General features: G+C 41.1%; 1 protein-coding gene across 4 annotated transcripts in view; it reads left to right on the top strand.

Annotated features, from left to right (window-relative positions):
- Positions 1 to 13,176, top strand: part of KMT2C (lysine methyltransferase 2C) — a 917,733-nt gene that overhangs the window by 289,627 nt on the left and 614,930 nt on the right. For all 4 annotated transcript variants that reach the window (XM_030198371.1, XM_030198346.1, XM_030198363.1 and 1 more), the window contains one exon: positions 2,731 to 2,902. In XM_030198371.1, coding sequence (XP_030054231.1) covers positions 2,731 to 2,902 — 172 coding nt within the window. The remainder of the gene's footprint in view (positions 1 to 2,730; positions 2,903 to 13,176) is intronic.

The raw sequence follows: 13,176 nt of genomic DNA, 5'->3' as shown, positions 1-13,176 counted from the left end.
TACAATCAAAGTGTGAGAAAACCCCTCAACCACGTTGCCTCCTACTCCCAATTTGTCCAGCAGACTTAAAAGAATATTGTGATTGACCATATCAAATGCACTTGACATATCAAATTGGAGGAGTAGTATGTTTTTGCCGGTAGCAAGTTCCTGCCTTAGTTTTGTAAGTAGAGTGAGCAGTGCTCTTTCAGTGCTGTGTCCTGCACGGAAGCCTGAGTGAGAATTCACAAGCAGATTGAAATGTAGTATGTAATTTAGTATTAGTACATAAATATTGCCACACTGGGACAGACCAAAGGTCCATCAAGCCCAGCATCCTGTTAACAAAATGTGAAACTTCCCATGCTCTACCCAGACTCACCAATGTGTATTCCTACCTGTAAAATACATGATATATAAGATATGTGCATAATTACAGAATAGGGCATAGGCACATTTCTGACATTTACACATGTGCATGCTCATATGCCCATATATTTAATAGCACATTTATAACCTGCTTAACCATCAGCAAAGGTGGAGAACAAGCGGAAATAAAACACATAAACAATAGTGGTTGAAGAATAGCTTTGACTTACATATATGCCATTATTGTAATCGTTTATATGTACAATCAGTATGTGCATGTTACTGCCTACTTTATGGAATAATCCTCTTTAGACAGTGGTTGCCAAACATTTAAAGTTCACGGCATCCTGCATGCCTGAGCAAGTTTTCATGGCACCTCCCCCCCCGGCCACACCGGTCTCCCCCCCCCAGCCACACCGTCTCCCTCCCTCCCCCCCAGCCACACAGGTGTTCCCCTTCCTCCCCCCCCCCCCCCCGCCACACCGGTCTCCCCCCCCCCAAGCCACACCGGTCTCCCCCCCCAGCCACACCGGTCTCCCTCCCTCCCCCCCAGCCACACAGGTGTTCCCCTTCCTCCCCCCCCCCCCCGGCCATACAGGTCTCCCCCTTCCCCCCCCCCCCCCCCCCCCCCCCCCCGGCCATACAGGTTCCCATCTTTTTCTGTACACAAATATGACAGTGCTAGGGTGTCCATATAACCAGCCTCTCCAAATGACACACTGATTACGATTTATAACAAATTACCATTCTACCTATGAAAAGCTATTCCATTATTATACTTCCAATTTGTACATTTGTATGCTACACAAGCCAGCATGTTTAAAAGTATAAATGAGATTAAATAAAAAATGCTTCCAACAATAAAGAATGACAACTTGCGTTCAGAAGCACATAGGTTTGCTTACTTTTTTTTTAATGGGAGGGTAAACAGAGACTAATCTATTAGCTTCAACTTTTTGACTTCATCCGGTCTCCTGTTTTCGTTAGGGACACATTGAGGTGTATTTTCAAAACATTTAGACTTACAAAGTTACATAGAAACCTATGGAACTTTGTAAGTCTACTCTGTGCTTTGAAAATGAGCCCCTGACTACAAATTACACAGTGATTCAGACCTCATTAATGCCAGCCTTGGAAGCACAGTCTTTATAATTGCTAATACTAGCTCCCTGAACAAGTTCGTTCAAAATTGTTTCCACAATCACAGATTGAAGTACGAGAATATGGACAGGAAAAAGAAAGATTAAAAACTAAACAGAAAAAAAAAAGACATGAAGACCTCACAAAAGTTTCAATTTCTCCAGGCAGTATAGCAAGTCCTGTGGCTCTCATTTCTCTAGATCTATCTTTGGGGAAAGTCTACCCCCATTACAGCAAATTCTAAGCTGGGTTCTGAAAGGATGTCCTGGAAGTAGCAGCTCTATTTCATCTCATCCCTCTCTCCCCCCAGTCACCCCTTAGGACATGCAGTCAACAATCCTCTTCGCCAAATTCAAGTGTTGGTGACAGGTGTCATTGCAGAGTGCACACATTTGTAGGAATGCACTAAGCCTCCTTGACAGTCACCTCTGCGTGTCCTGGATACCTCCTGCTCCCTATCCCCAGTGGCAGCGATAAAAGAAAAAAAGGCGCGGGGGTTGCAGCAGCCTTCAGACATACGCTGTCGGCTGTACTGGCCCTCTGCTCCCGCTGACGTCAACTTACAGTTCCGGGGGCAGAGGACCGGCAGAACTGACAGCACATGCTTGAATGCTACTGCAGCCATGCACTTGATTTCTTTTTTTATTTTATTTTATTTTCTGCCGCTGCTGTCTTCAGTAATGGTTCGGGTGGGAGGGAGGTTATGATTTGCCGCGGCACCCCAGTGAGTGCGCTGTGGCACACCAGGGTGCCGCGGTGCACAGTTTGGGAAATACTGCCTTTAGAGTTTTCATGGATACCTGAGGCAACAGGATAAAATATGAAACATATTAATGAGTTTACTTATATAAAAATTGTCTATCAAACATTACTGCAAATTTCTGATATGAGAGGGAGAACACAAAGTGAGCTTGGATTGCCTCTTTGGTATCATGTATTTGAAGGCTAACAAAATAGGCTTGATAAAAAAGCCAATTCTGCTAAATCTTGTATACAGAGAGAGTTGTAGGTTAGTTCAGCAGATGTTTATGCACATACTGGTGTTTAAATACTGGTAGGTAGATAGTATTATTGATAGCCGTGCTGTACCATATTTAAAGTGGTGGTCTATATGTATTGGTGGAAAAGTTAAAATAGCTAATATTCTGCCACAACTATAAATGTAGTTGTACACAAGTAATTGTGCAGTTTATTCATATTCATTCTCTCTCTCTCTCATGCTGTTTGTTTCCTAAATTATAGCTAAGGAAGAAGCAAACTGTGCAGTATGTGACAGCTTTGGAGATCTGTTAGACCAACTATTTTGTACTACTTGTGGCCAGCATTACCATGGAATGTGCCTAGATATTGCAGTTACATCTTTAAAGCGAGCAGGTTGGCAGTGCCCAGACTGCAAAGTTTGCCAGAACTGCAAGTAAGTAGTGAAAGAAGTTTCTATATATAGATATCTGATGAAACAGTTATTTCTACAGTTCATGTTTACTGTATTAAGGAAAACGTGTGTTTCTAAATTTGATTGAAGGACTTTTGTGTACCCTGTTTAGCCACTCCCTGAGTTGTCACACATAGATGCTGTTTATTCTGTTTTTACATTGTCCTATTCATTTGAATTACTAGAAATGCAAGAGAGTGTATTATTAAACAAAACTTAACAGATCTAAGTATTGTGATTTATAGACCATGATTCACTTAATTTGATAGATCATTTTCTGGATTGTGATTGTAAATCAAAATGTTAAACACTGAGATTTATAGATTCATATATCTATTTTTTTAACCTCATTTTATATATAGCAGAGAACAGAGTGTAAACTTTTGTAAAAACTAAAAGAACAACTTCAAAGTAATTTTGAGAAGTTTAAAATAAATAACATAAATTCTGTTGCCATCCTATCAGTCTGTCCAGAGTCACATGGTGATGCTATGGAAGAGCTCCAATTATGCCCTTTTTTTTTCTCTCCCAAGAACCATTTTATTGTATTTCTTGCTTTTGTCTTGATTTGGTGATGTGCAAATGGCTCTGTTTGCTTCAGATCTCTCTTTCATGTGACCGGAGGGCTTCGTTTGTTGTGGCTGAAGCCCTATCAGAATGCTGGCAGTGCAGACTTTCGGGGAGATGCAGGGTTGCAGGACTCAGAGAGGAAGCCGAAGAACTCCCTTTTAATGCCCCAAGCACAGATCAGGAAGCTATAGCAGATATTTTATTTATTTATTGGGATTTATTAACAGGCTTTATGAAGAGATTCACCCAAAGCAGTGTACAGCAGGTACAGTTTAACATAAAACTTACAATTTTGTTAATAGCATAACAGTAGTAAAATGACCAAGTATAAACATAAATACAAAGAATGAGATAAACTTGAAAACAGCAAATTGAAACCTAATAATAGGAATACCATGAAACAGGATCAAAATATGCACATTTAACAGCACTGAAATTCAAACAGAGATATAATACAATGTCAGCATAATATTAATGAAATATAAGCACACAATTAGAACTATATATCCTACCTGCTCTTATAAGAGAAAGAATTGACTGGCTTTACTGGAGCACTGCAGGTATGATTCTACCTTAGATACACTGGGGGGGTCTCAGCAGTTCAGGATGAGTAGAAAACAAAATCCCTCATATATTATATGTATCTTTTTTTTCCCCCCTAAAAAACATGTATTTCATCATAGTCATGAACGTGAGTGATGACATCCTGCAGTGCTAACATGGAACATATATTCTGGACTTGATAGAAAAGCCTTTAAGTTCCTCAACTGCCCATGCATGGAAGTTCCTGCATCCATCCAGCTGAGTAGCATAACTCAGTTTATCTTATTTAGCAGCGGCAGTTTTCAGTTAAGCTGTTCTTGTCTGTGTTCCTTCAATTTTCCCACCTACCAGTGCTGTGCCTTATTTTTCTTTTTTTCTCAGTATTCTTAGGTTTCCAGGACTTTTGAAAATGTACTTTTATGTCTGACATTTGATTGACAGGTCCCGATTGCAGCAGACTTTGGTTTGCCCTAGCGACGTCACTCTTTTAAGTGTGGGTAATCTTTTATTACAAGATATATAATAGGAAATAAAAAGATCAGCAGTCTTTTAGATCAGTGTTTCCCAATCCTGGAGTACCCCTTGCCAGTCAGGTTTTCAGGATATTCACAGTATGCATGAAAGAGATTTGCGTATAATGGAGGCAGTGTAAGGAAATCAAGTTCATGCATATTCATTATGGATATCCTAAAAACCTGACTGGCAAGGAGTACTCCAGGACTGGATTTGGGAAACACTGTTTTAGATGGCCAGTAGCTTCAAGAAATGCCTGCACTGTGATAATAAAATGTCCATTAGGACCGGCATAAGAATTGATACATATGCCTGTGTGGGGATCATGATGTGTTCCACCACAGCATATGCTCCAGGATGTTGCCAAGCTGTACTGCTATGGATTTACAGCCTGTCTCACTGACACAGACTACTCAGTAATTACCGTGGATTCTTTTGGATTCGTATTAGATAAATGAAACCTTTATTAGAGGTGCTAAATTCTACAATGATTAAGGTATATACAATGATTAGCTAAATAAACAATCATTACATCACTGGTCTCTACATCTAAGCGATACTAAGAGTTCTTAGACCAGAAAAAGAAGCAATAATACACTATACATACAATCATCACTGGTCCTTACATCATCCAGGCTCTTATCAGCTGGGGGGGGGGGGGGAGGGGCGTTACAGCGAAAGCCAGGAGCTTTTTGGACCAGGAACAGATCCTCTGTGCAGGACGTACGTTATTCACAGATGAGCTCGGACCAGTGATGATTGTATGTATAGTGTATTATTGCTTCTTTTCCTGGTTAAGAACTCTTAGCATTGCTTAGATGTAGAGACCAGTGATGTAATGATTGTTTATATAGTTAATCATTGTGTTTATATAGCTAATCATTGTATATACCTTAATCATTGTAGAATTTAGCACCTCTTGTTTCATTTATCTAATACGAATCCAAAAGAATCCATGGTAATTATTGAGTAGTTTGTGTCAGTGAGACGGGCTGTAAATCCATAGCAGTACACAAAGATACCACAAAAGCGAACCAAGATTATTGGTTCACCTTGAAACCAGGAAGTAGTCTAGCTCCACCAAGCTTGTGCTAGAAAAATACATAGACTAGAGAGTTATGTAAATTGCCAGAGGCTCAGAACTGCTAAGGAAAATGTCAGTCCTTTCAGTGCTGAAGCCAGTGAGGAGACCTACAAAGCAAAACAGATCTTGCTGTCCCAGCTCATACTGAACATAAGGCTCTGCACACTTCAGTACAGAGCTAAAGAAAAATAATAGCACAGAAGGGTTATGAAAGGAGAAGGTATATGTGGTACTCCCATTTTTTGCATGGCTTGAAGAGCAGGTAGATATTGGAGGTTGCACTTATAGTTTTGGAGGGGCAGCTTATGGAGGTTAAGCTTCTAGCTTTCAGGAGACTTGGAAAAGCTCAAAAATGTCAATCCCTGTTGAGTAAAAGGAAAAACAAAAAGGAGGTGAAATCCCTCACGGAACGTGAGATATGAAACAAAAAAAGTGAGGAGAATGAGTGAGGATACCAAGAAAAATGTTAATGTTTATTCACATAAAAAAAATCCCTGTTGAGTCCCATTGACTCTTTGATTCTGTAGTCTTAAGGAGGAAAACTTTGAAGTAACTGAAGTGGTCACTCTCAAAACAAGTATTCATCAGCAAGCATTGACTGGGTTGATTCCACTCAGTTCTGATCGATTTACTGTTGCTGTCTCCTCTGTGCTGTCAAGCATCTTTGGCCTTTCAGCAAGTTTTAAACATTGAAGCTCAAGGTCATCACTAATTGCACCAAACTATTGTTGAATGTTGTCTGAAAGGGAAGCTTCTCTGTATGTTTGTCCTTGGCTGCAGTGGTAGTCCATTTTGTGTGCATGAATATGCACAAGTAAATGTGAGAAACATCACATTCCATTTTTCTTTTTGGTAAGAGTATAGATTCACAATATTGTGTTCAGATATGTAGAATTTGATTAGTCCCAAATATCAAACCAGTTTATGGTAAGGTCATTCCATGTCAAGTGGTCTGATTTCAGAGAAGTGCCCTGCTCGACCTATTTCTAGGGCCTTATATGCCAGCGATGAAAAACCAACCCTACTTTTTTAAGGGGTTTGAAACATGCTCTTTCTAATGAAAATGATTAAAAAGAGTTTCCAGAAGGTCTTTTTTTTGCAAAAGTGGGCTAAAAATACCCTATTTTTGGTGTTTTTGCAAAAATCAACTTTACACTCAATTTGTGAACTAATGGAAAACATTAGGAGAATGAAATTTTATATTCGAAAAGCTTGTGTTGATAAGTTGTTGTGTGCAAAGTTTCACGTTTATCACACCTTTAATTCCAGAGATATAAAAAGCCAAACATTACAATTTTTTTGTGCCGCAAATTTTTCGGACCAAGTTTGCTCCAAGTTTTCTCCATGGAAATCGCTCATGAAGATTCTTTTAGTATTTTGTTTAATAGAGCGCAAAACGTTGTACGAGATGGCCAAGTTTTGTTTCTCTCAACAAAATATTGCCGGAGATACAGTGTCTCAAAGTTGCCGAAATCTCGGAGTCATACCATAGAAGGCTGCAGTATGGGGTCAAACAGATTACTATATCTCAGCAAGTATTGCATCGGCGAACGTAAAACTTTACCGATGTTCATTGGGGACATGTATGAATGTTCACAGAAAATTTCATCAAAATCCATGATGGTCGCGCAGGGACCACCAGACCACTTGACATGGTAGTGAAATGTACGCTGAAATGTGCTAATAAAGCTAAGAATCATGATGTTAAGATTAGTGCGCATAAAATAAATGTAATATGCATTAACCTATAAATTCTTTTAAAGTTGATTTTTGTCCATTAAACTTTAAAATATATTGTTTATGGTTTATTTAACTTAATATACTACCAATCTTGTGACAACACAGCAAAGTGATTCACAATTCAAATAGCTCCAAATTGTAAGAGGAAAGGGGAAAAGAAGTAGAGAGAGAAGACAGCAAACAAATATACTCAAATGTAATGAGAAATGTAAGAAATCATGAAAAGTCCAAAAATGATCCAAAGATGAATGGAAAATGTTTTTTCATGCCCATTTCCTAATGCCTCTGGTGCATGAGTCTCAGAGATTTGATCCTTTTTGGCAGTAGTCATTATCAGAATTCTTTGTTTCGGATCTGCATAACATTCTACCAGACTTAAATGGTCCAACATTTAGACCTGATTTGGAAAGAGCAAAGGGATGCACCAAGTGCCTACCCCAGGAGGATCATAGTGAATTCTATTCTTTGTTGATTTGCCTTCTATTGGAAGGAAGCTCTTTCAAGATGGGATAGGGAGGCTATGGAGGTCCTCAATGATCACCATGATTAAAGACTGTTCTGTGCCAATGTCTTCACTAAGGCGACTCTGGAATCAGGAGCCTAGGAGGTCATTTTTTTCCACCTATGGAATTGATTTCAAGGTCTGACTGATCCCTAAATAGCATGAGGACTTCTGGCATCTCCCTATGGATTTAGAAGTTATGTTGCATACCACTATGCAGACAAACCTAAGGTAGTTTTTTTGACTGAATCCAGAATCCATAAATATCACTGTGGTTTCCCTTCCAGAGTAACACTTAACCCATTGCAACTTCTGATATGTATGTACCAGAACAGCGATTGGTCTCAAGCAAGATGGCCCCAACAGGAAGTTGAAACCGAAGATCAAACAGACCAGTAGAGCCATACTAACACCTGCCAGGAAGAGGGCACACATTTACTCCATCACAAAGTCATCTTAGAAACAGAACCTCACATATCCTCTAGTACTTCTGTTGGCAAAGACCTTAATAAATAGCTTCCCAAACTTGTCTTGGGGACTGCACAGTCAATTGGATTTTCAGATTATCAAGAATGAATATGTATGAGATAAATTAGCAAATGCTGGGTTTCCAATGTATGTAGATTTATCTTATGCATATTAATTGTAGGTATCCTAAAAACCCAAGTAATTTGTGGAGTAGACAGGACAATTTAGGGAAGCCCTAGATTAAAAAATTTCAGAAGAAACAAGGAAATGATAGAGTCAATATTCAAAGTACTTGGGGCCAGCTGTCTTCTAATATTCAGCAGCACTTAACCAGGCATGACTGGAATGTCAGCACTAACTGGCCATTTTGAAACCAAGCCCTCGACAGTATTTAGTGCTGGTGCCTGCGTTACTAAGTAACATAATAACATAGTGGATGATGGCAGAAAAAGACCTTCACAGTCCATCCAGTCTGCCCAACAAGACAACTCATATGTATTTTGTGTATACCCTACTTTGATTTGTACCTGTGCTCTTCAGGGCACAGACTGTATAAGTCTGCCCAGCACTATCCCCGCCTCCCAACCACCATCCCCGCCTCCCACCACCGGTTCTGGCACAGACCGTATAAGTCTGCCCAGCACTATCCCTGCCTCCCACCACCGGCTCTGTTACAGACCGTATAAGTCTGCCCAGCACTATCCCCGCCTCCCAACCACCAGCCCTGCCTCCTGATCTCTACTAAGCTCCTGAGGATCCATTCCTTCTGCACAGGATTCCTTTATGCTTATCCCACGCATGTTTGAATTCATTTTCATTTCCACCACCTCCCACGGAGGGCATTCCAAGCATCCACTACTCTTGTCTGCCCCCCTTCAATCTCATTTCATGTCCTCTCATTCTACCGCCTTCCCATCTCCGGAAAAGGTTCGTTTGTGGATTAATACCTTTCAAATATTTGAACGTCTGAATGAGATCTAATAGAGTGAACCAAAATTGACCCTGCCCTGCCCCCCAAACAGCAGCAGCCTTCACTCCCTCCAACGAACAGTTACAGCATCCACTCACTCCTCCATTCCCCCCCTTCCCTGAATAGAGGAACCCCCCCCCCCCCCCCCCCCCCCACCAGGTCTATCTTAGAGTGCTTAGTGGTCTAATAGCATAGGCGGAGCCAAACCAATCCCCAGTCGCTCATGCCTATGCCAGCTCCAATCTCAAAATGGCAGCTGCAACCTTCAGCAGCAGTCTCGCGAGATTGCTGCTGGAGGTTGCGGCAGCCATTCTGCTAGTCAAATACAGACTTCAGGCTGGTTTCTGTGCCAAAACTGAAATTCAGTCAGCCTCTAATCTCATCACATCCAATTCCAGCATTCAACATGAGATATTTTAACACTTTCACTGCACGGCAGCAGAACCCACTGCAGACTTTACAACAAGTTTAAATGAGCACAGTATGATTTTTTTTTCCCTGCATCCCTTATTAACTGTTCGTGAACAGCTATTTGACATAAGAAAAAAAAACCTTGCAAATTCAGTACAATGTTTATAAGCTATCAGCCAAATTATTTGCTAGAACAGTTGAGGCATATAGGATCACACAAAAAGCAGTCCTAACTATGCTCACTTAGCTATGTGGGTGCCAGCACCTGTATAACTTACAGGTACCATGGTGCCTGATGTGTTCTGATTCCTCTGCATCCTTCCCACCCCATGGAATATCAACAGGCCCCCCCTTCCGATTTCCCCTTCCTCCATCCTACCCTAGAACATTTAAAGGCCCTCTCACGAAGGATCCTTCCATCCCTGTAGGTGCCGCCCTCCCAGGCCTATCTTCCCAATTCCTGTATGTCACAGCATCCGTTCTGAAAGGTCAGTCATAATGAGCAAGTGGGCATTGCACCTGCCCATTCTTCTCTAGACCACCAAGGATCTGCGATGGTAGGCTCGGGGGGGGGGGGGGGGGGCAGGGCTGGATAGATCCTGGGGAGATGTTTATCTGGGGAGTGGGAGAGGGAATTGGAAGGAGTTGGGCTCAGAAGAGGGGCTTGTTGATGTTCTGGGGGGGTGGGGGGTGGAAGAGAAGGATTAGGGAGGTACCTAGCCAGATATCCTTAGGCATAAGTCTTGGCGAGTGCTTCCTATCAGGTCAGGCCTTGGATATTCAATGCCAGTGCCCTCACATAGCCCTGGTATTGATTATGTGGGTCAAACCTAGCAATGACAGTAAATGTTTAAAAAAATCGCTAGCTGAATATTGCCGCAATGATTTTTTTCATCACTGTTTTTGGCCAACAAGAATTTTATTTCCAGTCATATGAAAGGGAATGGACCTTGATATACCGCCGTTCTGTGGTTTTTGCAACTACATTCAAAGCAGTTTACATAGTATATACAGGAAGTTGCTTGTACCTGAGGCAATGGAGAGTTAAGTGACTTGCCCAGAGTCCACAAGGAGCTGCAGTGGGAATTGAGCACAGTTCCCCAGGATTAAGGTCCACTGCACTAACCACTAGGCTACTCCACTCCAGATTTATGAGGTTTATCTATCAATCAACCAGCCCAGTTGGAAATTTTAATCTGCCCTAATATTTCAGAAGTTAAGGATCTTCATCCCAGTTTTTTCTAATTTCTCCGCTTTATTGGTTAGATACTACTACTACTATTTATCATTTCTATAGCGCTACAAGGCATACGCAGCGCTGTACATCATACACAAAAAGACAGTCCCTGCTCAAAGAGCTTACAATCTAGATAAGACAAACAGAACAATTAAGGGTAAGGGAATAAATAGGTGAGGTTAAAGGACAGGGCAAGTGAGTAGTGGTTAGGAGTCAAAAGCAGTGGTAAAAAGGTGGGCTTTAAGTTTGGACTTGAAAACGGCCAAAGACAGGGCTAGACGCACAGGTTCAGGAAGTCTATTCCAGGCATGAGGTGCAGCAAGACATAAGGAACGGAGTCTAGAATTAGCAGTAGAGGAGAAGGGGACGGATAAGAGAGATTTATCTACAGAACGGAGTACCCGAGGGGGGGGGGGGGGCGTAGGAAGAGACGAGAGTGGAGAGGTACCGGGGAGCAGCAGATTGAATACACTTTATAGGTCAATAAGAAAAGCTTGAACTGAATACGGAAACAGATAGGGAGCCAGTGAAGTGACTTAAGGAGGGGGCTAATGTGAGCATAGCGACTTTGGCGGAAAATGAGTCGCGCAGCAGAGTTTTGGACTGATTGAAGAGGAGAGAGATGGCTAAGAGGGAGGCCGGTGAGAAGTAGGTTACAATAATCAAGACGAGAGGTGATAAAGAGTGTGGACAAGGGTTCTGGTAGAGTGCTCAGAGATGAAGGGACAGATTTTGTTAATGTTATAGAGAAAGAAACGACAGGTTTTGGCAATCTGTTGAATATGAGCAGAGAAGGAGAGAGAGGAGTCAAAGATGACCCTAATGTTGCGAGCTGATGAGACAGGGAGAATGAGAATGGCATCCACAGAAATAGAGAAAGGGGGGAGAGAACAGGTAGGTCTAGGGGGAAAGATGAGAAGCTCGGTTTTGGCCGTGTTAAGATACTGAAGGCAGATGATTCAGTTTTTGTTCTGTTTTGATTCAGTGTCTGTTTCTTTTGCCTTTTTTGGAAGACATTTGTGAGATCTTAACATGGCAGATAGAGGTGGTTTGCAGTCTGGTGTTAGAACAAAGCCCTAGATTTCTTCTGTTGATGCGCACACAAACTGCTTGAATTGCTTCTGCATATGGTGCCTTGTAAAAATATTCACACCCAAACAGTCTGCTGTTTAAAATGTGCAATTCGGAATGCATTAAAGTAGGAGTGTGTGTCACTTATCTGTACAACACATTCTGCTCTTTCAGTGTGAACAAACAAATAGAGAAATATTCAAGAAGTAATTAAGAATGATTGAACTGGTCTTCGAACCTTTTGTCATAGCATATCCAAATTAGCTCTGTTTCCAAAAGTTGCCTCAACAAGGCCTCATAATAAGTTAAATAGATCCCACCTATGTCCAGTCACATCTTTTGTCACAACACACTGAAATTAGCATGGTCTCTAAATTTTCCTTAAGAAGACCTATAATAAGTAAATAGAGTTCCCCTGTTGAATCACAGTAGTCACATTTATGAGCTAGGCATTTAGGACCAGACCCTGAAGCAGGTTCACGAAACATGGGCCATGTCAGTGTGGGTCCATTGCTGATTCTTTAAAAGTTCAAGCAGCTGCAAAGTTAAATAGCATTTTTATAAATATGAGGAAGTAATTTAAAATGAATTTAAAGATATAACAAACATTAAAAATATTTTAAAAGTGGATTGATTACAGATGACGATATAGTGAGTCACTGGGCCGTGTCTCTGTGTGAAACCAGTCACTGGTGAGGTCACAGACTTCTTCTATTCAAGCATATATTTTTAAGTGTTGGGTTTTGAGTGACTATCTCTAGTGATTCTGAGCAGTTCACAAAAATTAAACAATTACTTTAAAAAACACTGTATATATCACAGGTGGGCCACCATGGTCCTCAAAGGCCACAACCCAGTCAGGTTTTCAAGGTTTCCAAAATGAATATGCATGAGATTGATTTGCATTTACTGCTTCCATTGTAGGCAGATCTCATGCATATTCATTTTGGAAACCTTGAAAACCTGACTGGGTTGTGGCCTTTGAGGACCATGGTGGCCCACCCCTATTGTATAAAAAAACACAGCTTTTTACAGTAGTAGCAAGTTAGATATTAGGAGAAAAGAAACAAATGAGAGCTGTTTCCCAAAAACTCATTTTCTTAGTTCAACAAGTGGGGTAGTAGTAGTTTCTTAATGACTCATTCTT

This window comes from Microcaecilia unicolor, chromosome 1 (genome assembly GCF_901765095.1).
Source record: "Microcaecilia unicolor chromosome 1, aMicUni1.1, whole genome shotgun sequence".
Taxonomy (NCBI): domain Eukaryota; kingdom Metazoa; phylum Chordata; class Amphibia; order Gymnophiona; family Siphonopidae; genus Microcaecilia; species Microcaecilia unicolor.
The sequence above is the reverse complement of the archived record's forward strand: the minus strand, read 5'-3'. Positions and strand labels throughout refer to the sequence as shown.